Genomic DNA, 27,005 nt, shown 5'->3' on the forward strand with positions numbered 1-27,005 from the left:
ATCAATGTACCATCTGTGCACATTAATCTGCACATTTGCTTGCATTTTGCTTACTGAGTGTGCGTGTAAATATTCAATTTCCTGTTAAGGTAAGTATTTGTAAGTTAGATTTGTTAGCCACTCTTTACCTGCCTGCTGCAGAATGATTTGAAGAAGTCTGCAGCCAGTTGGCAGGTGTTCTGGAGAATAAAGCTGCTCCTATATTTGCAATGAATTGCCTACTGCCTAACCTTAAGACCTACAGCTCCAGCCAAACGTTTTGCATCACCCGATAGAATTAACAAATTTTACTTCATAAAGTCGAATGAAATCTGTTGAATAATGTTATGTTAACATATTTGTAGTTTTCCATTTACAATAACATATGAAAAATGCCCAGCCTTTCAGAATCATGTGAGCAATTATTCCTCACCAATGACACATATTTTAACACACATTATTGATACATTTAAGAATAAAAATACTTTTGTGGAGGATAAAATGAGGTTTAAAAAGCATGTAAAAAACAAAGCCTTGGATAGACATACTCCATAACAGTAATGGCATACACACAGTATCAATGACTCTTGTACTTTCAGAAGTGTGGCAAGATGGTACATTCCTTGGAGCAGACAGGCAGTTTCTATTAGAAAGTGTTCCAGTCGAGCTGTCTGAACTCCCTCCAGCCCTACGGTTCCCTCCTTCTCTTTCTGTGTTGTCTTTGCTCTGTGTAATGTATAGCTCTGTTATTCGCTCACATGCCTTTCCCATGTGGAATAAACTCTTCATTTAGTTTGCACTCCGGAAGGAGTTACTGAGGTTACTAGGTGGAAAGAAAGAAAGAAAAAAAAAACAGAAGAGGGCTCTTGTATCTGCGTCTGTGTCTGTACCTGGACTCTTCTCGGCACCAGTTGCTAAGGTGAAAACCGTCAGGCCATGGCTTCAAATTTTAATGACATTGTAAAACAAGGATATGCAAGAATTCGTAGCAGGCACTTACGGGTAAGTACATTACTTTCCCTGTGTTAAAGCAGGGCATGGTTTTCTTTCTGATCTGCTTGCATTTTGTTTAGTGAAAAGATAGCAATAGACTCATACATGAAGAGCATTTAAAGAAAATGATCCTTGCATTTTATAATATATTATAAACTTTGAGTGGAAGGCTTTTCTTTATTTATATTCTTTATTTATCAATGTATGCTGTATTTATGATGCATTTACACTATAGATATGTATCTGTGTAATAAATATATGGGTGTGTGTGTGGTGTACTATACTATATTAACCTGGAATAAATGTTTACAAAGTAAAAGAAAATGTCAATGGGTAAAAAGTTTTAGTCTGTGTTACAGAAAACCTGAATTAAGCTGTCTCAGGGAATGAACAAATGCTGTTATTGGTTCCTCATTTATTACTATTGATAAAATGGCAGGTAACAGCTAGGTGGTATAAAGACAGTTTACTATGCTTTAGATATTAGCGAGTACAATTAAACTAGATACTCAACAAAAATCACTATAACTGAATCATGTATTGTTACAGTGTTGATGTGTAGGATGTACAGTATTTGTTGTTCTGCTGGAAACTTATGGACTTTCTGCTTTTATAACAATTTCACAATATATATTACTGTTGCTATAACTGTAGCGTACATTCATTTCAGGTGATTCACATAGTGCAGCAGTGAATGTGTGTCTGGATTTTCCAAGACATTTATCATACTGCTGCTACATTTTAAATATTTAATTTGCTATTTAGGGAAGTTACCCCCTCACTCACTGTAGCAAGCTTTTCAAAAGTTCACATGATGTGATAATAACTTTTGTTTTAATTGCTTTTGACATATGGTGCCATCTTTGCAATAATTGACATTCTGTATAGCCTTCAATGCAAATTAATTGAAATATGCATTACCTAATAGAAGTAGTCGAAAATGCCTGCTCTATAAAACATTTGGGGGGGGGGGGTACCCCTCACATTGTAATTTCACATGGGATTACATTGTAACTGCACAACCACAGTACACTGTTAAAATTACACACATTTTTGTATTGGAACTGAACAACTCATGTCTAATTGGTTTTATAACCTGCAACTGCTGCAATATGTAGTAGGAGCACAGTATGTAGTGTGACGTAATGACAAGCAGATGGTAATGGTGGATTGAAGCAGCAGCTAAAGATAGTTTTGGAGAGTGCACAAACTGGACTATGAATAAGATCTACTTTTGGTGAAACAGAGTACTGAGGAAGTTTAGAATACAGTGCAAAAGCATGGTTGTGGGATTATATGATTGTACAGATACAGCACTAGATCTAAAAACACTCTTTACCCAACCCCACACCCCCCCCACACACAATCACCTCTCCTTTCTTTTAAAAAGTACTCTTCAGATAAATGAGCACCTTCCTGCTTTTAGCAGATACTTTGCAACGATTTTTGTAACAGATTGCATACTGCCGAGCAACAGAAGACCTTTTTCTTGACAAATGTCTCTGTCAACAGGAAGCCTAGATAATAATGGTTGAGAAAAACAAGCGGTCTAACGTCCCCATATACCCTTCTCTGTTCACTGGCGTGGTTAAAGTGTAGCAAAGTGTAGCAAAATATAGCAGAGCATGTCCAAAACAAGGTTAGATGTTGTAAAATACATTTTATTTCCATGTATTTATATATTATGTATTTATTAGCACTGGGACAAATATCTAAATATTCTAATGAATATTTTTTGACGTGTCGTATTCACTGGAAATGATAAAAATACATTGCACTTAGTTATCGCCTCACCATAGTTGCGTGACAGTTTCAAAAGTGGCAAATGAAAAAGATCTCTGAGTGATATGTGAGAAAATCAAATAAAACAAAGTAAACAAACCAGATTATGCGTGCGCACGCATAGTGATCTCTATGGAAGGCCATCTAGGTCAAAAAGGCATTTTGGTTCTTTAGAGTGAGTTAGAATCTCATAGGCATGCACGTCATTCTGAAATGCCTCGCTTAAACTTGCTGGAAATGCTGTGTAGTGATTTTTATATATATATATTTTTTATGTTATATATTTTTTGTTCCGGCTTTCTGTTATGTGGATTGTAATAAACGAGAACCAAAACAGTGACTTTTTCCCCCTTTTCATTTTATAATGGCATTTCCACGTTTGTTTTATTTGAAGTGTTGAAAGTTAAATTTCAGTTTGTTTGCTCGTTCAGCTACAAAAAGGCACAAGTAAACCTCATGTTATTACTTTATGAAAACATGTCTATGGCCAATGTTTACTGTGAAGAAACAGCAATGTCAAGGAATGACAGTAAATAAATAAATAAAACACGCTGAAATTCTTTGGTAGTTCAAACAATACTGCCATCGATATGTGTTTTATAACAACTTGAAGTGTCCGAAATAATTTCTGATGTTGTTTTGATTTGGATCACTATTTCGTTGAATGCGTTTAGCTAAGAAATGCAAGCAGCTGATCATCCTGCGGTCTGTCTAATCTGAACGGTTTGTAGCCCCTTCATTAACACCAGCAAGGGTAGAAAACAAGAGAGGCCGGCCTCAAGGCTCTCTCTAAAAAGAAGGTTACAAAGAGGCCATAAACACGGTTCAAAATTAATCTGCGTCTAAGCATAGTCTGTCGACAATTAAACTAAACATCCGCCAGGTAAAATAATCCCTGAATTAATTGATTTAATATAAAGAATGTACACATTGTATTGCTGTTTATTTTATATACTTGTAGTATAAATGCAATATTGAATATTCATTAATGGTAGACATGTTTTTTTTTGCCTTACGGCAGCGAATAAAAATAGTATATCACAAATCATTCAGTATCTTCTTTAAGTATTACTCAATTGGGTTTTTTTGCTATAAAACAAGCATTTGCAATATAATACTATTACCAAGATTTATGTTGTGGATTTTGCACTCAGTAAATCAAAGCTACATCAAAATTTAATAATAAAAAAGAGCAGTAAGAGTATTAATTAAAATACCTTTTTTTAATGCTGGTTAGCTATGTTTTTCTGTGCCCAAGGTGCATTCATGATAAAAAAAAAAATGCCAGTGTGGCCGGTATATCAAGTAATATTAGTAAAATTACCTGCTTTGTAAACTGTGACTGTGCTGCAGAGTGAATTGAGAAAACTGTAAAGCTGCAACTTCTACACTTGTGAAAGAGTGCCTGCCTTTTACAATGTTTATTAGGTAATATAATGGCCCGCCCTGCCAGTACCACTTTCATTTTCCACGTACATAAAAAAAAAAAACAGAAAAAACTTTTGTTTTGATGATGTGTGAATAGACTGGATTCAAGACTGTATAAAATCAGAAATACTACAAGGCCAGAATGTAATGTATGCCTTCCTGAAGATTTAACATTTTCTCACTTTTTTTTTTTTTTTTTTTTAAATGATACATATATCCTTAAAAGATTAAAGAAAACGTGCAACCGTTGCAGTTTTGTAAACGGCAAAACAGGGATACACGTTTCAATCCTGCAGCTCTTCACAAGACTAATAGTTTTGGGAAGAAACTAAGGGGGGGGGGGGGGGGATTTTCAAAAGTTGGTAACTGATAACTCCAGTGTTAATGAACAAATCTGTATGTAGCATTGATTTGGGCATTTTCAAGCTGTCGTTATGCCTATTTCATTATTAAATAATCTTGCTAATGTGATTGTAAATCAGGCGTTAATTTGCACTTGGAAAAGGAGGGTTTTAATTAACGAAAAAGTATTGAACTCATCTTGAAACAATTTTTAAGTTCTTTGGTGTTAAACAGCATAAATAAGCTACAGTATGGCTTTGCTGGGAGTGGCAGCAGTTGCAGCAGAGGCAAATATAATTTTAAAGCTTGAGTGCAAGCCTGAGATTGACAGACCCTGGCTGCGATGCCGAAGTTGTAGGACCAGGGTTCATTTCTTAGATTTACAAGATGACTATCTAAAAACGTGATTGCGTCTGGATAGGGCAGCTATTGTCGACCTCTGTAAGGCTCTGCGGGAGAACCTTGAATTGCCTACAAAAGGAGTCATACCGTACCCCGCATATGAAGGTGTCGGCAGCATTGTCCTTCTGTCTTTGGGTCATTTCAAAGGGTCACGGATGACTTGATAAACAAGGGTTAACGATTATACCAGTATCCCACTTAATCGGGAGCAGCTACAAAATAATAAAAAAGAATTTTATGCCATTGATGGATTTTTCAGAGTAATGGGAACCATCGATTTCACACACGTTGCTCTCAAATCACTGCAGCACCATGCATAAACATATGTGAACAGGAAGGGGTTCCATTCACCAAACGGGCAGGTGATTTGTGATGCATCCTATAGCATCGGAACATATGTGCAAATTTCCCTGGCCCCTGTCTTTATTTACATTTTGACACCATCCACTGTGTTTAATCATTTCAGAGACACAATACACCAAATGACATATTAGTAGTAGGTCAGACCACCTAGATAATTCAATATTTGACTCCGACTTCTCTCTGTCCGACTCCGGCTCCGGACATTCTCGCCATCCATGCCCAAAGTATTCACACAGTCCACACCCTTCTGTTGGGCTGTGCTCCGGGCCGTCTTTCCAGTGTGGGTTGGGCTCACCAGAATACTCACAGAGAGTAGGCGTTGGGAGCAAGTCAGGGTGGTGGGACAGCCAGTCTTCCCAGGCTTTCAAGGTATGATCAAGCCTCGATTGTGCTGTTTCCTCAGCTTGGCCTGCTTGTGGAGTGGTAGACTGTACAACTGCAACAAGCACTCCAGCTCCTCAGGCGCAGGTAACCCTGAACGGCATCAGTCAGTTTCCATTTTTTTTTTCTTGAATAGTAATACTTTTTTTTCCAACTGCAACTATACTCCCAACCTCCAGGAGGTGGTATCATCCCACCACTGAAACCTTATATAGTAGAGTGGCTTGCAGAAAACATTTACACAGGCTGGAGGTTGCAGTTTAAATGTTTTTTGCAAACTTTTATTACTGTATTCACAATACCATCAAAAATAAACAAAACAAAAGCTTAGCTCCAACTTGGAACACTAGCTAAACTTTTACCAAAAACTAAACTAACAGTTGCATTACTGCACTCACAGTGACTATACAGTACCTATATGTGCAGGGCACTCGCCCAGCTACAGCATATGAAATGTTCTTATAATACTGCAAATGTTTGGTGGCTGATTAGAGGAATTCACCGAACAATTAACTACAAAACACAATCCCTCACAAGACATCAAAAAATTTCTAAGATTGTATTTATTAATTACAAATGTATGGCCATAGGTAAATATTACAGTGATTGCTGTTTTTTGTTTACATGGGAACTTTGAAAAATAAATATGCGGACGTTAGCATGTATGTTTCATCTACAGGTAGCCTGCAATTAGAATGCAAATGTTTGGTGGCTGATTAGAGGAATTCACCGAACAATTATAAACAAATTGTGTACATTTAGGGAGTTGTATTGTATTTTTTTTAAAGATTAATACATACATAATTAAGTGTTACATACACGGTATACATGTATAATAACTAACTACAAAAAACAAATGACACTTGAAACTTATTTATTTATAGCCTGCAATCGTACATACAAAAGTAGATGTCAACATAAGAAAATTAATTCCAACCGAGCCTACATAGATGGCTTACCAACCAGCCCATCCAATTTTTAAAAAATACATTTCCGATTAAAAATATCTGTCACCTGTCATTACTATACAGCGTTACGAGTTTGATAGAATAACGCTGATTTTTGAACCCTCCATAAATGTTATACAAAACATTGGCTATGAAGGCGATCATAATTATGTTAAATTTTGTGTTCAATTTTACACTGAAAACACAATTATTGCTGTCTGTTGGCTATTTTGAAGGTGTTTCACTTTGATCATAATTATGTTAAATTTTGTGTTCAATTTTACACTGTAAAAAACAATTAAGAGGAGTCTGTCAATATTTTGTTGTTAGTAAATTATTGATGTCTCATCAAGCAGCTTCTGAACCCAGGGTGTCAGCTAACAAGTTTGGGGAGTTGATACCAGACAATTTTTTTTCTCTTTAAAAAAAGTGCCTCCTATTTTACACTGAATGCCCCTTTAACTAATTTCCATTTGTGATCCCTGGTCCTTGTATCTTTTTGCAAGTTGAAAAAGTCCCTTGGGTTGACATTGTCAATACCTTTTAGAATTCTGAATGCTTGAATTAGATCGCCGCATATATACACAGTACCAGTCAATCGTTTGAGTACACCTGCTTGAAACCAGGTTTTTCATGATTATCATTTTTACTGGGGAGTTGGTTCCAGACTATAAACACAATTTTCATTGTAAATATAAGCTGATAATCATATGTGAATTGCATTCAAAAATTTAATTTTTAAATGAAAATGTCAATATTTACAATTTCAATGAAATGGTCACCCAAAGCAAGGGGATTTCAATCTGAAGCCCAAATCAGGTAAAAGTCTGAAATGTGTATAACACGGTGTTAGAACACTGGCCTAAGTATAAAAGTGTCTTTGTTAGATGTTCTCTAAGTTAACTAGCATATTACCTAATTAACCTTTTGTCACCAATTATTGTTAACAGGTGAGGGTCCATGATTACTATAAATATAGGTAGCGTAGGCACAAGTTTGTCATTCCTGAATGTAAGGGAGCAGAAAATAACAAAATACGCTCAGTTAAGCAAAGAAAAAAGTCTGAATTACTTTAAGAAATGAAGGTCAATCTTTAAGACAAATCGCAAGAACTTTGCAAGTGTCTGTAACTGCTGTGGCCAAGACCATCAAGCAATTTGAAGAAACCTGCACTCATGAGGACCGAACAAGGTCAGGCAAGCCAAGGGTGACCTTAGAATCAGAGGACAAGTTAATTCGAGTGACAAGTCTGCGAAACCGGTGAGCTCAGGTAAATGCTACTAGAAGTACAGATGTTTCAACATCAACTGTTCAGAGGAGATTGCATGAAACTGGCCTAACTGGAAGAATTGCTGCAAAGAAACCATTGTTAAGAGTGCAGAATAAGAGGAAGAGACTTGCCTGGGCCAAAAAACACAGAAACTGGATGTTTGAGGAGTGGAAGTCGGTCTTATGGACCGATGAGTCAAAAGTTTAAATATACTAGTATTTGTAAGATGCAGAGAGGGTGAGTGCATGAGTTCTGTATGTGTGGTTCCCACTGTCAAGCATGGAGGAGGCAGTGTCATGGTCTGGGGTTGCTTTGCTGGTGACAGAGTCGATGATCTTTACAAGTCCATGGCAAGCTCAACCAGCATGGCTATCATAGCATACTTCAGAGGCATGCCATTCCATCAGGATTACGGCTAGTTGGGCAGTCCTTCATTCTTCAGCAAGATAATGACCCGAAACACACCTCAAAGTTGTGCAAGAACTATCTGGCGAAGAAGGAAAGTGAAGGACAACTCAATCTAATGGCCTGGGCTGCCCAGTCTCCAGACCTCAATCCCATAGAACTTGTATGGGACAAACTGGACAGAAGAGTCAAAGCAAAGCTACCCACAAGTGTCCTACATCTCTGGGAAGTGCTGCAGACGAGCTGGGAAGTCATGTTGGGTGATTTCCTGCTGAAACTTGTTAACCGAATGCCTTGTGTTTGTGAGGCTGTTATTAAGGTAAGGGTGGCAATTTTGAGGGATCCAAGATTGAGACAATTTTTAATTTTCTTGAACATTGCTTTGATACTCCTTATGTTTTGTTTTGTATATTGTAACTTTTGACTGGTACTGTGTGTGTGTGTGTTTGTGTATATATGGTTGTAGGGAAATATGCAAATGACACATTACAAGAGCCAATCAAATCGCATGAAAGTTGCCTAACGGCTTCTACAGTCACAGCCTTTTAAAAGTCAAAATACACTAACTGCATATTTTTGGGTCTCATCAGTACAGCGCAACTGTACTTTGACTTCAAATAGGCTCAGGAGAGTAAGTGAAAACAAGCAATTTTCAAGTGAAGGTGAATGAAACCAATATACTTAAAAACAATGAGTTGTAGGGAAATATGCAAATAAAGCATTACAGGAGCCAATCAAATTGCATGAAAGTTGCCTATTTGCTTCTACAGTCACAGCGTTTTAAAAGTCAAAATACAGTAGCCGCATACATGCTTTGCCCTTTTTGGGGCTCTTCGGTACAGCGCAAATGTATTTTGACTTCAGAAAGTATTTTAAGTAAAGAAACTGTATTTTGACTGTCTCTTGTAATGTTTTATTTGCATATTTCTCTACAGCCCATTGTTTTTAAATGTATTGCTTTCATTCACCTCGAAAGCTACTTTATATATACATATATATATATATATATATATATATATATATATATATATATATATATATATATATAATATATATATATATATATAAACAAGTAGCTTTCGTTAAGGTGAATGAAAGCAATACATTTAAAAACAATGGGCTGTAGAGAAATATGCAAATAAAGCATTACAAGAGCCAGTCAAAATACAGTTTTAAATACAATCATTTATATCTATATTTTTGATTGTTAAAAATGGATGCTTAAATCAAAATAATACCAGAAACTATGCCTGTAGTCAAGTAACTTTCAGTTGAAACATCTCCATTTTGGTGCATCACTGAAACGATGCTTGCTGGTTGTCATTTTTGATTTGTCCAGTTCAGAAACAGAACTGAGGCATGACCACAACAAATGGAAACTGTCAGAAATCCTAAATCAAGGATGGATCCACTGCAAGGTCATAAGCGTAGCAAATTACTCAGAGCCAATCCCATATTTATGGGAAGTAAAGGAAAAACTAGACACCTTCAGTGTGGGGTTGTGGGGTCCTGATATCCCACAAGAATACTTTGTCCAGTGTCACCTCACCACTATGTAGATAACTACATGGCACTCTAGGTGTATAAGGTGTTAATGAAAGTCAAGCTCTTATGAAACGCTGAGAATTGAGTCAGTCATTTGGATGATGCTTTCTGTGGACTCTTGTTTTCTTATTCAAACTATTCTGAGTTGTTGCCCCCCCAGGCTAACAGGATTTGAAATCCCATTGAAAGTGAATAGCAAATAGATTATACTTCTCATAAATATTTAAGTTATGATATCTGGGTTATCTATGAAAATCTATTCTCAAACTTATTGAAAATAGATTCAAATTTGTATTGATGAAACCTAATTCAATGCACAGGTATTCATAGCTTTCTTTGCACAATCTCTGAGGTTTAAAGCTTTTCTGTAGGTACCAGTCTGCCTAGCCTGAGTTCTACAGGGATTATAACAAAGTCAATGTATGAAAAAGAAATAACCCTTTGAAATATGTATAGTTTAATATGATGTCCTCTCCAGAGGCAGATGAATACATCTGACACAGTGAGAGCATTCTCATCAGATTCCCATCTAAATCTGACTTGCACAAACTCCATACCTCTTTTCAGAAGGGAAGCCAGGCTGAACACTACACTTACAGGCAGTGCAGTGCTCAGGAGGATAACATAAAAAAGATCAAATTGGAAAATAGGTTGACATGTGGTGAACAGTAGTAAAAAACAAATACAAAATAAAAGTCAATTTAATCAGAGGCGAGCAGATGGCCCTTTCCAAAGGCAGAACAGGTCGATGCCATACATCTTCCCTCTGCATTGTCGAAAAGGATATATTGACCCTCAAAGCATTACCGCAGCACACATAAAAATGAGTGCCTTTATATATCTTGAATTCTGTAGTATCCCCCAATTTATAAATATTAGTGACAGCTGCTGACATAACACCGATTTAAAAGCGCTTTAGATGCAATGACTGAGCGATGAGAATATTGAATTCATTTCTCACAATTATTTTATTGAAATAGATCAAGCCCTTTAGCTTGGCAAGTAATGTGAATTCTGAAAAGAAGGTATGAAAGCGCTAGGAGCTATGGGTAATAATCAATTCTCATTTGTGAAAACCTAGTGTTACTGCAGATTACTTTGTTTTGTGAGAATTTGAATGTTAAAGCACACGGAGCTGACGAGATCAGCACATCCTCGTTTTCCACTTCAAGACGTCACAGAAAGGAACAGAGAGGCCTTGGAAACACATGAGCCACAGGAAAGCCATGGATTTGCCATGGTACTGGGAAGGAAAGCAAAAGCTTGAAGCTTCTGAGAATTGAAGTTCTTTGAAACCCTTGGGACATAAGCTCGGCTATGAAAGACATCCAAGAAGCAATCAGTACATTTTATTAATCTATAACCTTGAAAAAAGAAAGTGATGGCATTACATTTCCCAAGAAATATTAGCATGATTAACTTTTGGTGTGTGTGTGTGTGTGATTGTGTGTTTTTTTTTTTTTTTTTTTTTTTAAAGAAAGTCATTGTATAACTGTTCAGCCATCGTCTGCCCTGGAATGGAGAGTGCCGCTTGCTGGATGAAAGTTGTAAGGTTTCTAATACATAACCTCAGCTTGAGGCTAAGCCAGTGCTTTGCCTTTTTCAAAGTGGATAACTTGGCTAACACTCTGCAGTCCAGATATTTAATACAAATTTCTAGTATATTTTTGCAATGGATCAAAAATAAACTCCTAGCTACTTGAATTCTATAACTTGAGTGATGCCAATGAGCTGTCATTTCATTGTATGTATCTCATTTTTTAACAGATCAATTACTCTTCAATATTTCTCTAAATGCATTCACAGCCTTAATGTTCAGCTTGTAATTGTTGTGTCTTTTACATTGTAACTTCCTTCATCGGCACAATATATAGGGTTCTGCCAGCCCATAATTCTAATGGGCTGACAGAGTCCCGGTTGAATTTGATTTTGATCTGCTGCTGATGTAAATGAATGAGTTTTCAAATAGTTCATTACTCAATCCCAGTGGCAGATGGAACATGGCTTCAGTCCCTTGAAGCAGCTTGACCAGCTGTTAACCAGATACCAGCTCTGAACATCATAAAACAGTGCTGACCATTGCTGGAGCAGAGGGGAGATGTGATTGGATAAGAGGGCTGGAATCTGGGTACCTCTTGGAACTACCGCCAAGCTCGGAGTGATTTGTTAATTTATCTTCATGAATGGCTTGTTGATCGTCTGTTCTTTTCCACAGATATATCACAGATGCTGGTTGGTTTTCAAGAAGGCATCCAGCAAAGGCCCTAAAAGGCTGGAAAAGTTTTCAGATGAGCGAGCAGCCTACTTCAGATGCTATCACAAGGCAAGTCACCTCCAACCCCTTTGTATTGACCTGAACTTATTAGGTCCATCAGGAATTTGTATCACTTTGCCTACATGTTTTTACTGTTAAGTCACACTCTATTTTAAGGGGTGTATTCTAGCTTGCTAACAAACAAATGTTCATTTTGTGTTAATGTTTAGTAGTAAAGAAGGTCAGCTCTTGTAGGAATGTTCAAGCAGCAGACCCCTTTTTTACCAGCTGCAAGTTGATCACATGATTGAAATAAAGATGTTAATGGAAATGTATTAGTTTATAAACATCTTTATAAAATCTTTTTTTAAAAAAATACCCCTTTTTTCCCCCGTAGGTATTTGTGTTTATTTATTTAACCCTTATTTAACCAGGAAAGTCCTGTGGAGATTCTCCTTTTAGAGGGATACCTGGTCAATAAGGTGGCATATAATAACAAATTCAAATGAGCACAACCAATACAAACAAGTTCATCAAATTACAAGAATCAATTTAAGAGCACTGGGCAAAACGTTTTGTTTCAACTCCCGTAAAGGTAGCAAGACAATAAGTTTCAGTTCTACCTGAAGTTTGTTCCAAGACCACGGAGCTAGAAAAATACTTTTTTTCCGAATTCCATGCAAACTTTAGGAACTGAGAAACTTAGAACAGTCTGAGATCTAAGATTATAAGTACAACAATGTACTCAAGATCAGTTAATATTTACTTGTGCAACCTCACTAAGAAGAATGAAAGTGCCTCCTGCAGTTAATAAACACAAGCACCTTTGTTGACTCAAAACAGCTGATATAAAAATGTACTACAAGCGTTCTGTGTGAGAAACTAGAGGAATCCCTCCAATTGTGAATAAGTCAAGCTTTGCTCTTGTGGGTTTATAGAACATCCTGATAAAATTACAGCCTTATTATGTACTATATAGTTGGATGTACTAAACAATTATTCAGTGGAGGATAGCGCTAAAGAAAGTACCATAACCCTGTATTAAAGTCACTTGCTGTTACCTTCTATTTATTTATTTGTCCGAAATACCTCATTAGGACCGTACAAGTGAATAACATTGAATGAGAGACTGGTGCCTGTATTAAGTGCCCACTAAGTTCATTTGGTGGCTGGCAATTTTTTTATTACTGATCTGAGCGGTTTTAAATGTTAATCAAATACATTCAATGCATCTGTAATTTAGAGTATGACTCCATTCTGAAGTGGGAATTAATGTGTGTTATATACACAACCTACTCCACACATTCAAAGCAAAAGCAAAAAGAAAATAGATAATTAATATCAAATAAAAATGGAAAAGTCATGATTGCTTAAGTATTCAAACCCTTTGCTGTGGCAAACTTAAATTAATTCAGGTGCACAAAATGACCTTAACAATTGTGACAGGAAACAGCTGAGCAGTGACGTCAGGCCAGAATGAGGAACAACAACAAACCAGGTAACTGCAGTTCAAAAGGTGAGTGGTTGCGCCGTTTATTAAAGAACAAAAAATAAATAAAATATTCAAACAAAACAAACACTTGCTCACAGAGCACAAAATAAGTAGCTGAACAAAACAAATAACAAACACAAAATAGGTCAGGCTGGGCAATCGTCTTCACTGTTCTTATAAATGTTTCAATTTTTAAATTAATCTCTCCTCTTGCTCTCCCTTTCTCCACTTCCGAACAACCTACCCAGAGTGCAGAGAGCTGCAGGCTTTTATTTACTATGGCCGAGGGGTTAAACTATCAATTCTCTCATTACCCCTCGGCCATATTCTGCACGAGTTTTAAAATTAGCAACTGGCAGAGGAGGGGCTGCCAATCTCGTCTCTGCCAGAACACATCTAAATAAAAACAAATCAATAACAAAACAAACGCGACAATGCCGTCATATTTAAATCCATTAAATAAATACAAAAACAATAACCATGGCTTTCGCCGTTAAAACAATAATAAATACAATAAATAAATCATAATATGTCAATGCAAAATAACACAGGGGCGGAGGGGGAGACTCCATTCTAAAAAAAAATACAGTACAGGGCTTCTCGCCCTGTTACAGCAGTATTAGTGGTTCTCATGATTTCAGAATAAAAATACATATGTCTTTGAGGTTCCTTGTTCAGGTAGTGAATTTCAAGCAAAGACTCAACCATGAAGACCAAGGAACTTTCAAACCAAGTCAGGGATTAAGTCAGTGAAAAGCACAGATCAGGAGAAGGGTACAAAAAAAATATTGAAGTCTCTGAATATCCCTGTGAGCTCAGGCTACTCAATCATCAAGCAATGGAAGGTGCATTGTACCACACAGACACTGCCTAGATCAGGCCGTCCCTCAAAACTGAAAAGCTGGGCAAGGAGGAAACTGGTGAGGGATGCCACTGTGAGGCCAACGCCAACTTTGAAAGAGCTACAGAGTTCAATGGCTGAAATGGGAGAAAATGTGCATCAGTCAACAATATCCAGAACACTTCAAAAATGTAGCCTGTATGGCAGGGTGGCAAGAAGGAAGCATTTACTAAAAATAAGCCATCTCAAAGCTCGCATGGAGTTTGCAACAAAGCACCTGAGTGATCCTGCAAAAATGTGGTAAAAGGTGTTGTGGTCAGACTAGACCAAATTGGAACTTTTTGGTCTAAATGCCAAGCACATCTCCCAGTCAACACCATCCCTACAGTCAAGCATGGTGGAGGCAGTATTATGCTATGGGGTTACTTCTTCTCAGCAAGGAATGGAAAGCTTGTTAGGACTGAAGGAGAAATGGATGGAGCAAAGTACAGACAAATACTGGAGGAAAACCTGTTTCAATCTAATAAAGACTTAAAAATGGGGCTAAAAATCAGCTTTCAGCAGGACACTGATCCAAAGCACAAGGGTAAAGTTACACTGGAGTGGCTTAAGAATAAGAAAGTGAATGTCCTTGTGTGGCCCAGTCAAAGTCCTGACTTGAATCCTATTGAGAATCTGTGGAAAGACTTCAAAACTGCTGTCCATAAGCAATCCCCAAGCAACCTGAGAGAGCTTGAGCAAATCTGCCAAGAAGAATGGGCACAAATTGCACCAAGCCTGTGTGCAAAGTTGGTAGAGACTTACCCAAAAAGACTTGCCGCTGTAATTGCTGCCAGAGGTGCTTCCACCAAATATTGAGTTGTTGGGTCTGAACACTTATGCAATTGACATATTTCAGTTTTTTCTCTTTAGTTTTTGCTGTCATTTACTGTCATTGCATTGAACTTATCTTACCCTTTGAAGTCTTCAGTTTGAGCATTCAAGTTTTTAATAAAATATTAAGTTTAAAAAAATGTGTATGCTTGGAAAAGTGTTACACTTATGTGACCAGCAGTTAAACATGTGTTTCTTGGAAAACAAACCTATGATTTATTAGTAGACATTGATATAGTACATTAACGGTTCCCATCTATCAATGTTAGCGTTCTACATTTCCAATTGATTTCGATTTTTTCCCCTCCTGAAGCGCATAATGAAAACCCAAATACTGGGCTTTGCTCCTGGCTGTCCTGCAAAGCTAGAGCTATTAAAAACATTGCAGCAGAGAAATGTGGATGACAAATGGTTGTTGCTCTTATAAAGTGGGTTAGAAAACCTTTCAGTGCCTCCAATCCTATTTAAACTGCCCTCCAAATCACTTGCACACAGTGGAGGCTCCTTAGAGGATGCAAGGGAGACAGAGCCTCCTCAGTGTTTCAAAGAAGAGAGAGAGAAAGAGAGAGAGAGAGAGAGAGAGAATGAGAGAGAATTATAATATAATGTTCAGTAAAATACAATTATTGGCTAAAATTTAAGGAAATAAATATTTTAACTTAACCCTAGATTCAACATTCCTAAATGAACAGAATTTCTGGCTGCTGAGAGATACGTGCTTGCTGTACTAGCAGTGGCAGATGGTGTTCTGGTCCTGGAGGAGAGTTGCTTTTTTCTTTCTTTTTACAAAGGGAGGCAAGTCTCCCTTCTCCCATTTAAACACAGTGTTAGCAGTGAAAGATCTTGTGATCTGAGCATAGGTTTTAATTGGAAGAGATCAGAGTTTGTTTCTCTTTTTACCAGAGGAGGCTTTGCCTCCAATGACAAACTCCTGTCTGTCTGAAACAGTACTCCCACTAGTAGATCAGGTGATTTGAACACAGGTTTTAAAGTGCAACCTACATCCTCCCACCCCCTGCAAAAGCATTGCTGTAATGCAGTTGTATGTGCAGTTAATGTAGGTGTGTTGACTGAAATGGCTTTGTTTTGTTTGTATCAGTGGTAAGAAACACAATATACTGTATGTTATTGTTTTATTTTGGTGCTTGTCTTGTAAAGGCTTCAAATGTGAAATGCAGAATAACGCAATTGATCGGCTGATTAAGACTCCATTTGCCGTGCTAGATTATGCTGAAAAACTCAAGATAAAATTTGAATTAAAGCCATAACCAAAATTACTAATAAGAACACTTCATTTCATTTAGCAGTAGAGCATTATGTTTGAGATTACATATTTGAAGGGAACATGCCCAACTTTAGTTGTCACGCATACTGTACAGGACAGGCAGTTAGCTAAAAAAATAAAATAAAATGACGTTGCTGGGTGTTGCTGTGGTAAGATGAGACGCAACATACAATGAACAAAAATATAAACGCAACATGTAAAGTGTTGGTCTCATGTTTCATGAGCTGAAATAAAAGATCCCAGAAATTTTCTATACGCACAAAAAGCTTATTTCTCTCAAATTTTGTGCACAAATTTGTTTACATCCCTGTTAGTGAGCATTTCTCCTTTGCCAAGATAATCCATCCACCTGACAGGTGTGGCATATCAAGAAGCTGATTAAACAGCATGATCATTACACAGGTGCACCTTGTGCTGGGGACAATAAAAGCCCACTCATTGTGCAGTTTTGTCACACAACACAATGCCACAGATGTCTCAAGTTTTAAGGGAGCGTGGAATTAGCATTGTGACAGCTGGAATGTCCACCAGAGCTGTTGCCAGAGAATTGAATGTTCATTTCTCTACCATAAGCCGCCTCCAATGTCGTTTTAGAGAATTTGGCAGTACGTCCAACCGCAGACCATGTGTAACCACGCCAGCCCGGGACCGCCACATCCGGCTTCTTCACCTACAGGATTGTCTGAGACCAGCCACCCGGACAGGTGATGAAACTGTGGGTTTGCACAACTGAAGAATTTCTGCACAAACTGTCAGAAACCATCTCAGGGAAGCTCATCTACATGCTTGTCGTCCTCACCAAGGTCTTGACTGCAGTTCGGCATTGTAACCGACTTCAGTGGGCAAATGCTCACCTTCGACGGCCACTGGCACGGTGGAGAAGTGTGCTCTTCACGGATGAAACCCGGTTTCAAATGTACCGGGCAGATGGCAGACAGCGTGTATAGCGTTGTGTGGACAAGAGGTTTGCTGATGTCAACGTTGTGAACAGAGTGCCCCATAGTTGCGGGGGTGGGGTTATGGTATGGGCAGGCATAAGCTATGGACAACGAACACAATTGCATTTTATCGATGGCAATTTGAATACACAGAGATACCGTAACGAGATCCTGAGGCCCATTGTCGTGCTATTCATCCGCCGCCATCACCTCATGTTTCAGCATGATAATGCACGGCCCCATGTCGCAAGGATCTGTATACAATTCCTGGAAGCTGAAAATGTCCCAGTTCTTCCATGGACTGCATACTCACGAGACATGTCATCCACTGAGCATGTTTGGGATGCTCTGGATCAACGTGTACGACAGCGTGTTCCAGTTCCCGCCAATATCCAGCAACTTCGCACAGCCAATGAAGATGAGTGGGACAACATTCCACAGGCCACAATCAACAGCCTGAACAACTCTAATAGAAGGAGATGTGTCTGCATGAGGCAAATGGTGGTCACACCAGATACTGACTGGTTTTCCGATCTACGCCCCTACCTTTATTTTTTTTAAGGTATCTGTGACCAACAGATGCATATCAGTATTCCCAGTCATGTGAAATCCATAGATTAGGGCCTAATGAATTTATTTCAGTTGACTGATTTCCATATGAACTGTAACTCAGTACAATCTTTGAGATTGTTTCATGTGGCGTTTATATTTTTGTTAAGTGTACTTTGTTTTTTTTCATTGTAAGCAAACCTTATTAATACAGTAACAGCCTTTCAGAACAACAAATTATTCTAACTGCATCATTTTCAGTGATTGATGTTCCACAAGAACCTATCTCAGTAATGATGACCATGGGCCATTCTGCATACCAGACTTGACTGAAGATTTCCATCCCTAACTTGAAATCAGTTTTAAACTAGATTAAAATCGTGATACATCAAGCATATTAGTTGCCTACAAAACTCAGAATATTCTTCAGTTGAATGGCTAGTATCTTATTCATCATTTGATAAACAACACGTCCAATGAACAGCTACAAAGGGTTTTATATTGTACCTCAATCCATTTCATACCTGCTGTGCGTCAGAGCTCGCCTCCTCCTTCCCAGCCTCCACTTGTTTTTTGGTTTCATCTAAGGGTGACGGCAACTATCCTGCCCTCTTGCCCTTGACTTCACACAATCAGCCTCTCCACTATCAGCCAACTAAATTATGGACAGGGGTACCTCGAAGGGCGAGGCTGAAGGCCAAAGAAATATAATGATATATATAAAATATAATGCAGTATTTGTCTTGCCTAAGCTTTTATAAATATTGTTCTTCTAGCACATTTGTTTACTGACTGAATTGTAATCTGTTATGGTAGTGTATCACACAACAGTGCCATTACACTTGCTTTACAACCAATTAACAACGTGTTTACATCTGTGTTACTGTAACTGCCAATTACTGACCCGGTTGCATCATACTGGTAACAGATAGGAGGCTGAGTAAACTGTTCACTTACCCTGTTCACTCTACTTAATAAACGACAGAAAAGGGATTGTGAACGACAATGTTAACATGCGTTGAACACACTTTAATTAGGTATATTTGTGTGCCATATCTATCAGGGGCTTAATTACCAGGAACGTTCAAGACAACCAAACATTACCCTTATACATCCCCATTTAAAATTGGTAAAGTAGGACAACCAAAAGTTTCCCTTTTTAAGCCATTTACAATACTTTTCAAAGAAGTCTGTAAAACCGACAGTTTGATAATATAAGTGATATAATGATGTAAATGTAATTTGGTTCTTTGTATATTTCTGGTTGACCTTTTAACACCTTAAAGGCACAGTGGTATAATAAAACTACACATGGTTTGCTGATGCCATGAATTAATATGCACATTTTCTAATAAGAGCTGTCTTTTTGTAGGTGACAGAGCTGAATAATGTGAAAAATGTTATTCGAATACCTAAGGGCACCAAGAAGCATGCTGTTGCTCTCATTTTTAATGACGACACCTCAAAGACTTTTGCTTGTGACTCAGGTAGGTCGAATACAAACCTGGATTAAAAGAAATGCTGGAATTCTGGGGACACAGAACCTCAAATCTTTTTTTATGTCTGTTTTACTTTGTAGAAATGGAAGCAAACGAATGGTGTAAAGTATTGCACATGGAGTGCCTGGGAACTGAAATATATGATGTCAGTCTGGGAGAGCCAGACCTGCTTGCAGCTGGTGTATACAGAGAACAGAGTGGTATGTACAGTATCTAGCCCCCAAGGTATTCATATCCATTTTACTATTCTTTATCAGTACAGATTTTATTTCTCTCTTTCAACAAACAACATTATGCATAGCTGTGTATGGCCACAAGTTTTGCATCACTCTGTAGAATTAACTAATTTTGCTTCATTGTTGAATGAAACCTGCTCAATAATGTTACGTTAACATATGGAATTATTTACTGCTTTGTAGTTTTCCATATACTTAATGAAAAACTGACAAAAATAGAAAAATGTGACATTTTTAAATCTAACATGAAATAATATACCACAATTATGGCTTCCAGTAGACTTTTGCGATATCATTTTGTAGTTTCTTTGATTACATGATGTTAAATAAAAGATCTAAATTATGTTCATGTGGTTATTATTTTTTTTAATTAGCTCTCAATCCTACAATTGTAAGTGATGCACAACGCTTGGCCATAGCTGTATACAATATACTTCCCCTAAATAACCCCCCTGCTGCTGACAGACGCACTGCATGCAGTTTCTCTTAACATAATTGCTTTCCACTTTCTCTTCAGAGAGGTTCCATGTTTATTTAATGCCATCTCCAGTCCTGGATGTCTATGGGGAGTGTATTCTTCAGATAACATCTGAGACAATCTGCCTTTGGGATATCCAGCACCCGAGGCTCAAACTCGTCTCCTGGCCCCTCTGTGCACTCAGACGATATGGACGTGCCCCGACATGGTTTACATTTGAAGCGGGCAGGTACAATCTAGTGTGGGAAACTCATTCCTATATTAAATAATACATAGGTTGTAGAATGATACTATACTGTAGGTTTTAAAATCCAATCTCACTGTCAACCTTGTTTATTTCAACTCCCAATTTCTATCATGTTTTATTAACTTTGGAACAAGGTACCCCACAAACAGCATTGTCCATTTCAGTATAACATTTGAATGCTGTGCCATTCCCTGTCCAATGTTCATATTAGGTATTGTTGTCACAGTGTGGTGCTAATCTAGGTCTGTGAAACTAGCAGCCATTCTGACCTGTATTATAAAAACATAAAAAAGCTCTAATATGTTTTGCTTCTTGAGCTGTGACTCATCATAAGGCACAATTTATAACATCCAATTGCTACAAGAAGCTGGAGCATTCGTATTGTACTGTAACGACATAGCTGCAGGATTCAGGCTAGGAGATTTGTGTCGCCTTTGCTAAATTACTCATGTGCAACCTAAAGAAAAAACAGTCATCCAGTTCTAGTTTGTACTAATGCAGAGTGTTAAATAAACAACCTAAGAAAATGTGAGTACAAGAAGAGGCTGTTTGGTCCACTAGCACACCTTTGCCTAGGATGTTGTAAACCAACACTAGGGAACTGTATAGTGGGATAGAGTTAAAAGAGACTTTTGGGACAGCAATACAGATTAAAAGTAACGATACTTTTTGTCTCAGGATGTGTGATACTGGTGAAGGGCTGTTCACCTTCCAGACGCGAGAAGGAGAAGCAATTTACCAGAAGGTGCACACAGCCGTGTTGGCCATTGCTGAACACCACGATTGGTTAATTAAAAATGCTAAGGTATGCATACTACCAGACACGTGAGGACAGTTATCAGATATGCACTTGTAAGCTGTAACCCGATAATACAGCGTAAACACTTGAGGACTGAAGTAGTACATGCCATAAAGAAACAGTCGTATGTGAATTGTGTAAGGGTGGTTGATTAACAGTTTTGATTAAGATTCTATTACAAATGAACATTTTTATTACATTTTTATGTTTACTAGTACTAGGGGACAGCTTCACATGACATTATACAATAATAATCAACTTTCTTACAGTGCCTTGTATAGGATTTATATGCTTAACATATTTGTTTCAGTAGCTGTATTATTGATAATGATGATAACCCATCTTACATTGTTTCTAGTAGGATCCATTCAACTTTATGAAGCAAAATTTGTTAATTCTATAGGGCGATGCAACACCTTTGGCCATAGCTGTATTTTTACTATTACCTGAGAATTGTTTAATTTTGGTACTCTTTAATTTTGGGTTAATTGGAATTTCAACTTTTGTATTTTATTTCACTTTCATGACTAGGTTATAAACATTGCTTTTTTAGTTTTTGCTGTTTTCAAGAATACTTTTTAATAATGAAGTCAATGAATTTTTATTAATATAGTCAATGAAGTGACTATTTAAATCTTGTATATGCACCAGCCCGGCTTCACCTGCCAATCATTTGAAACTCTGACACATAAGCAGTATCTGTGAAGACAGTGCTGAGCAGAATGAGTACTATAGGTGCACAAAGTAGCCTTTCCGTTTCTCTTTATAGAATCTGGCAGCTCCAGAACACTACCGATTTGATGATTCCTATCCTAGAACAATCGCTTCATCTTGTACAAAGGGTGACAAGAAGTTGTTCTGAAAATAGATCACTTTTGTTGCATGAGCTTTGTCATCTGGCAGGTGCACACGCCCTGCGGAAAGGAATTCAGATTTAACTCTGAGCCAACTGCGAACACTTACCATTACAGTGCCTATAGTAAGTACTCACACCTCCTTGGATGTTTTCACAGTTTGTTGTTACAACCTGAAATCTTGATGCATTTAAATGGGTTTTCTTTTTATTTACACAACCTAATCAACACTTTGAAGAGGCAAGAGAATTTATATTGTGAAAGACAGTTAATATAAAAAAAAAAAAACTGTGACTGGGCCACTCTAGGATATTCACTTTCTTGTTTTTTAGCCACTCCAGTGTCGCTTTGGCTGTGTGCTTGGGGTCATTGTCCTGCTGAGAGGTGAATCTCTGTCCCAGTCTTAGGTCTTTTGCAGACTGAAGCAAGTTTTCTTCAAGGATTTGCCTGTATTTAGCTCCATCCATTTTTCCCTCTACCCTGACAAGCTTCCCAGTCCCTGCCGGTGAAAAGCATCCTCATAGCATGATGCTGCCACCACCATGCTTCAAGTAGGGATGGTGTTACCTGGTTAATGTGCTGCGTTGGGTTTGCACCAGACATAACGCTTTTTTTTGTTTCATCAGACCACAGAATCTTTTGCCACATCTTTTCATCTTTTTTTGCAAATTCCAAGCAGGATTTTACATGGGCTTTTTCAGATGGCTTCCTACTTACCACTGTTCCATACAGGCCAGATTTGTGGAGTACCTCAGATATTGTTGACACATGGATAGTTTCTCCCATCTCAGCCATGGAACGCTGTAGGTCTTTTAGGGTTGTCATTGGCCTCTTGGTGTCTTCTCTGACCAAGGCCCTTCTTGCCCGGCTGCTCAGTTTGGGAGGATGGCCTGCTCTGTGCCTTTCCTTGGTCTTCATGGTAGTAGCTTTGCTTTGAATGCACTACCCAACTATGGGACCTTACAGAGACAGGTGTATTTAATCTGAAATCATGTGAACCACTTTTATTGCACATAGATGGACTCCATTTAACTTACTGTGTGAATTCTGAAGGCAATTGGTTGCACCTGAGCTTATTTAGGAGTGTCACAGCAAAGGGGGTGAATACTTATCTAATGAAGACTTTTCAGGTTTTTTTTTTTTTTTTAATTGATTTGTCGTCGTCCCCATTTTTTCACATTGAAAATGTTGAGTAGGTTGTGCAAATCAAAGGAAAAAATCCCATTTAAATGCATCAAGATTTCAGGTTGTAACACAACAAACTGTGAAAAGGTCCAAGGGGGGGGTGAATACTTCCTATAGGCACTGTAAGTGTCTCTGATTATGATGTATTTACATAGTACTGTAGTTACTTAGTAAATACATACTTACTTACACATAATTACAATATAACCATAAGCCTAAACCTAACCCACTAATCCTTTTCTGATACAACTGTGTACTTGCATATATTTTGCAAAAAGATGCACATGCAACTATGCATAATATGTACACATGTATTTACTATGTAACTACTATGTAAATACACATAAATTAGAGTCACTTAATGTAAAGTGCCAACCTAATCTTTATCCTCAGCCCCAAGTCAGAGATGGACAGCCAGTCCTCAGAGATTTGAACACAGCTGTGAGTTTTTGTCTGCATGAAGCTGGACATGCCACAGATTACACACACAGTTAATCACAAATCACTCAGTCAGCCTTATCAGACCTTGAGGTCATGTTTCTTTAATAACTGACAGCTCATACAAGGCTTTACATAAAGGAAAATAAATTTATAAATAGTCAGTACCAAGATGCCTGAAGGCTTAATTATTTTTGGTTGACTCCTCAAATGAAAGACATGTAGACTGTAGTATAATGAGTAGTCATTTAGAAATTCTTAAAATAACGTCTGGTACATTTGGTACAGTTCTGAAAGAAAATCCAAGATAAACTACGGACAGAACAGCAGTTTACTCATTATAGCTATGGTATGTTCTGAATGCTGTAAGACAGATTGCAGTGTAATTAAACAAATAGGGCTCCAGATTGAAAGTGAACGTTTTCACTGAAACTATGTGGGGAGCCCATTTTTTCCAATAGGCCGTGATATCTTATAGGGCAAGATGCTATATTCATATCTCACAACTGCGAGTGCTCTGAAATAGAGGTCAAACTATATATCTCGTTTCATTTAGTTTATCATCCAGTCATCAGTCCCGGGTTTAGGGTACAGATTGTGTTATGCACATAGAGGTAGGAATTAATGTACAATTCTGTTTTTCTTTTCATTTTTCACAGAATGAAATGGAGATGAGTGAAGGAGTGTCCCCGTTCAGTTCTCTTCCTCACAGCACCTACTGGAAGCACAAGCAGCTCAGTCCCAAACAGCTGAACCACATGCAGGGTACTGGATTCTTCTAAAAGAATGGTTTACTAATGGATAGCCTGAACATCATGTCAAGTTTATGCAAGAGTTTCTTCTGTGTTCATTTAGATCATAGTTATATGGTGAAGCTGGGCTGCAGCTGGAAATATAGCTTGCTGGAACACATTGTTTTTATTTATTTTGAGGGTAAAACTCCTTTTTTAGTGGTTTAGCAGAGCAGGACTGCTACTACAAGCTTTTTTTGTGTGTCAGCCAAAACTTGTGATTTCAGATTGATTGTAGCCATAAACAGAAAAAGCATTGTCAGTTTTGACTCATAAATGTAAAACAGACTCACTTTTTAAAGCTTTAGCGTAACGTCTGTACTTTCTGAAAACAAACTGGTAATGTTTGAGAACATTTCTAGATCATTTGCACACTGTTCTGAAGAGGTCTGAACTTATTACCATTTCAATTATGGAATATGCTTTACATTTCAAATCTGATTACTAACCATCCGACTTCACGAAATAGGCTCCAAATGTTAAGTCATTTTGTTAAAGGAATAATTCTTTACTGAAAACTGACACAAATGCAGACCTGTTATTTAAGAAATGTGTTTTCTAGAGTTGTCTAAACTTTTACACAAGCCTTTAAACTTTAAATTTGAATAAAATATATTGTACTGTATATATACTACCACGTTGTATACAAAAGTATATAATGAATATACAGCTGTGTCCAAAAGTTTTGCATTACTTACAATTTAAGGATTGAGTCTACCAGGACTCATAATAGTAGTACACTATTTAATGTTAGATTTTGAAATGTCACTGTAGCAGGGGGAGATATGTGCTGACTCTGCTGGCGTGTTCACAATGCTGCAGGAAGAGGGCAGCAGTCGTCCAATAACCACATGTGAGTCATGGCAGTGACACGGGGAGGTGGGAAAGGAGGTGTGTGGACTTTACCTCTCTCTGAATGGCTGGGAGGCGGGTCTTGGGGAGATTGTTAGCCCTATAAGATAACGCTCTACTGTTGCCTCAGGTCTGCCCTTTTAGACGTGCTGAGTATGCGGAAGCACTGGTCGAGGACCGAGAACCAGCTGGGATAAAGAAATGAAAGAAACCAAAAGCAAGACAGCGACAGCGGGGGAACCCTTGGGCAGACCCCAGAAATATTGTTTAGAGCAGGCTGAGGGAGCTGCTAGTGTAGGTCGATGATCTGGGTCATGCGGGTAGCGATGACTGGGATAAAGCTGCCAAGTTCATCACCTGCGAGTGCGCCCGTATTTAATTTGTTTACCAGCCTTGGTATTCCCTTGGTGCTGTCTATCATTGTTGATAGACAGGCCATGGACAACAGTGCCCTCTGCGGGTAAAAAGAGTGTACTACTGAAAAATAAAACTTGGCACCGGTGTGGTGTTTCAAGTACATCTGTTCTGTCTCCCGTGTCAGTGAATTACCCACCACCCTTCCACAGTCACCGTTTTCAATTTGTGTCAGTAGATATAAACCTACGAAGCGGTGTGTAATCCAATGTTAACATTACATTATTCAGCAGGTTTCGTTCAACTTTATGAAGCAAAATGAGTTAATTCTATAGGGTGATGCAAAACTTGTTGCCATACAACAAGCTGTTGTTTGTTAATGGGGAGCAGTAAAACTTTGGCCATAGCTGTGCTGTACTACATGCCTGTCCCCATAGGTGCACATGTTTGGGGACATCTAGTGGTCATTTTGCTTTCTTCAGTAGACTAATTTTTACAATATACCTAATTAATAATAATGACAACATGAATAATAATGGTTCAAATAGTTTTATGAAATGTCAGCGACTGTTTTAATTTAACACAGTTACACTGCCCTTATTAAAAGTTGCCATAGCAAGGCTTATACACAAACCTTATAATTTCATATTATGAAATGAATAACTTTTGTTTTCTTTGTTTATTTGCCTAAAGGAAATTCTAGTCCATTAAAGATTGTCAATGAGAAGACATTCTCAAGTTGCAGATGAAGACATCCCAACACTCTGGAGAATAATCAGAAAGCCACCAAAAAGAAAGATTTAGAATTTCATTTTTAGACTTGTTTACCTTCCAGGTTGAATAAGGCATTTTTTGAATAAAATGACCTTTTATTTATTACCATATTTTTTTCTGTATATATGGTTTGTAATGTACAGTATGTGTATATGTCTTGAATGTGTATGTGTCTTGTTTGTTTCACGAGTTTATGGTTACAAATATGTGTTATAATACAGTAGAATTGAGAAAACAAAAAGTATTTAATGGCTATGAATGATATGTTAACTTTATCAGAAGTAATGTTTATTATGTGTGCACTGCCACCACTACAAGGGCCTCGGTTACAACCTACCCAAGGGGTGCCAACATGATGAGCCTGCAACTCCACAGGCTCTTGAATCCCTTCTACACACCTGGACTGTTCAAGCCAGAGATGTTGCAGTA

The 27,005-nt window shown here is 37.8% G+C and overlaps 1 protein-coding gene across 1 annotated transcript; it reads left to right on the forward strand.

The window, feature by feature from the left end:
* The first annotated feature begins 680 nt into the window (after nucleotides 1-680).
* LOC121319234 (docking protein 5-like) lies at nucleotides 681-27,005 on the forward strand. Its single transcript, XM_041256448.1, has 8 exons — nucleotides 681-981; nucleotides 12,053-12,160; nucleotides 19,442-19,556; nucleotides 19,649-19,768; nucleotides 20,322-20,511; nucleotides 21,208-21,334; nucleotides 24,465-24,570; nucleotides 26,496-27,005. Exons 1-8 carry the CDS (start codon nucleotides 916-918, stop codon nucleotides 26,549-26,551), a joined length of 888 nt encoding a protein of 295 aa, XP_041112382.1. The 5' UTR covers nucleotides 681-915; the 3' UTR covers nucleotides 26,552-27,005.

Source organism: Polyodon spathula, chromosome 8 (assembly GCF_017654505.1).
Source record: "Polyodon spathula isolate WHYD16114869_AA chromosome 8, ASM1765450v1, whole genome shotgun sequence".
In the NCBI taxonomy this organism is placed as follows: Eukaryota; Metazoa; Chordata; class Actinopteri; order Acipenseriformes; family Polyodontidae; genus Polyodon; species Polyodon spathula.

Excerpts from the sequence above, each read along its gene's own strand:
- LOC121319234 (XM_041256448.1), top strand. The coding sequence starts at position 916 with ATGGCTTCAAATTTTAATGACATTGTAAAACAAGGATATGCAAGAATT. Across the intron at positions 12,161-19,441 it reads ACTTCAGATGCTATCACAAG|GTGACAGAGCTGAATAATGT; the intron begins GCAAGTCACCTC and ends GTCTTTTTGTAG. Across the intron at positions 19,769-20,321 it reads TGTATACAGAGAACAGAGTG|AGAGGTTCCATGTTTATTTA; the intron begins GTATGTACAGTA and ends CTTTCTCTTCAG.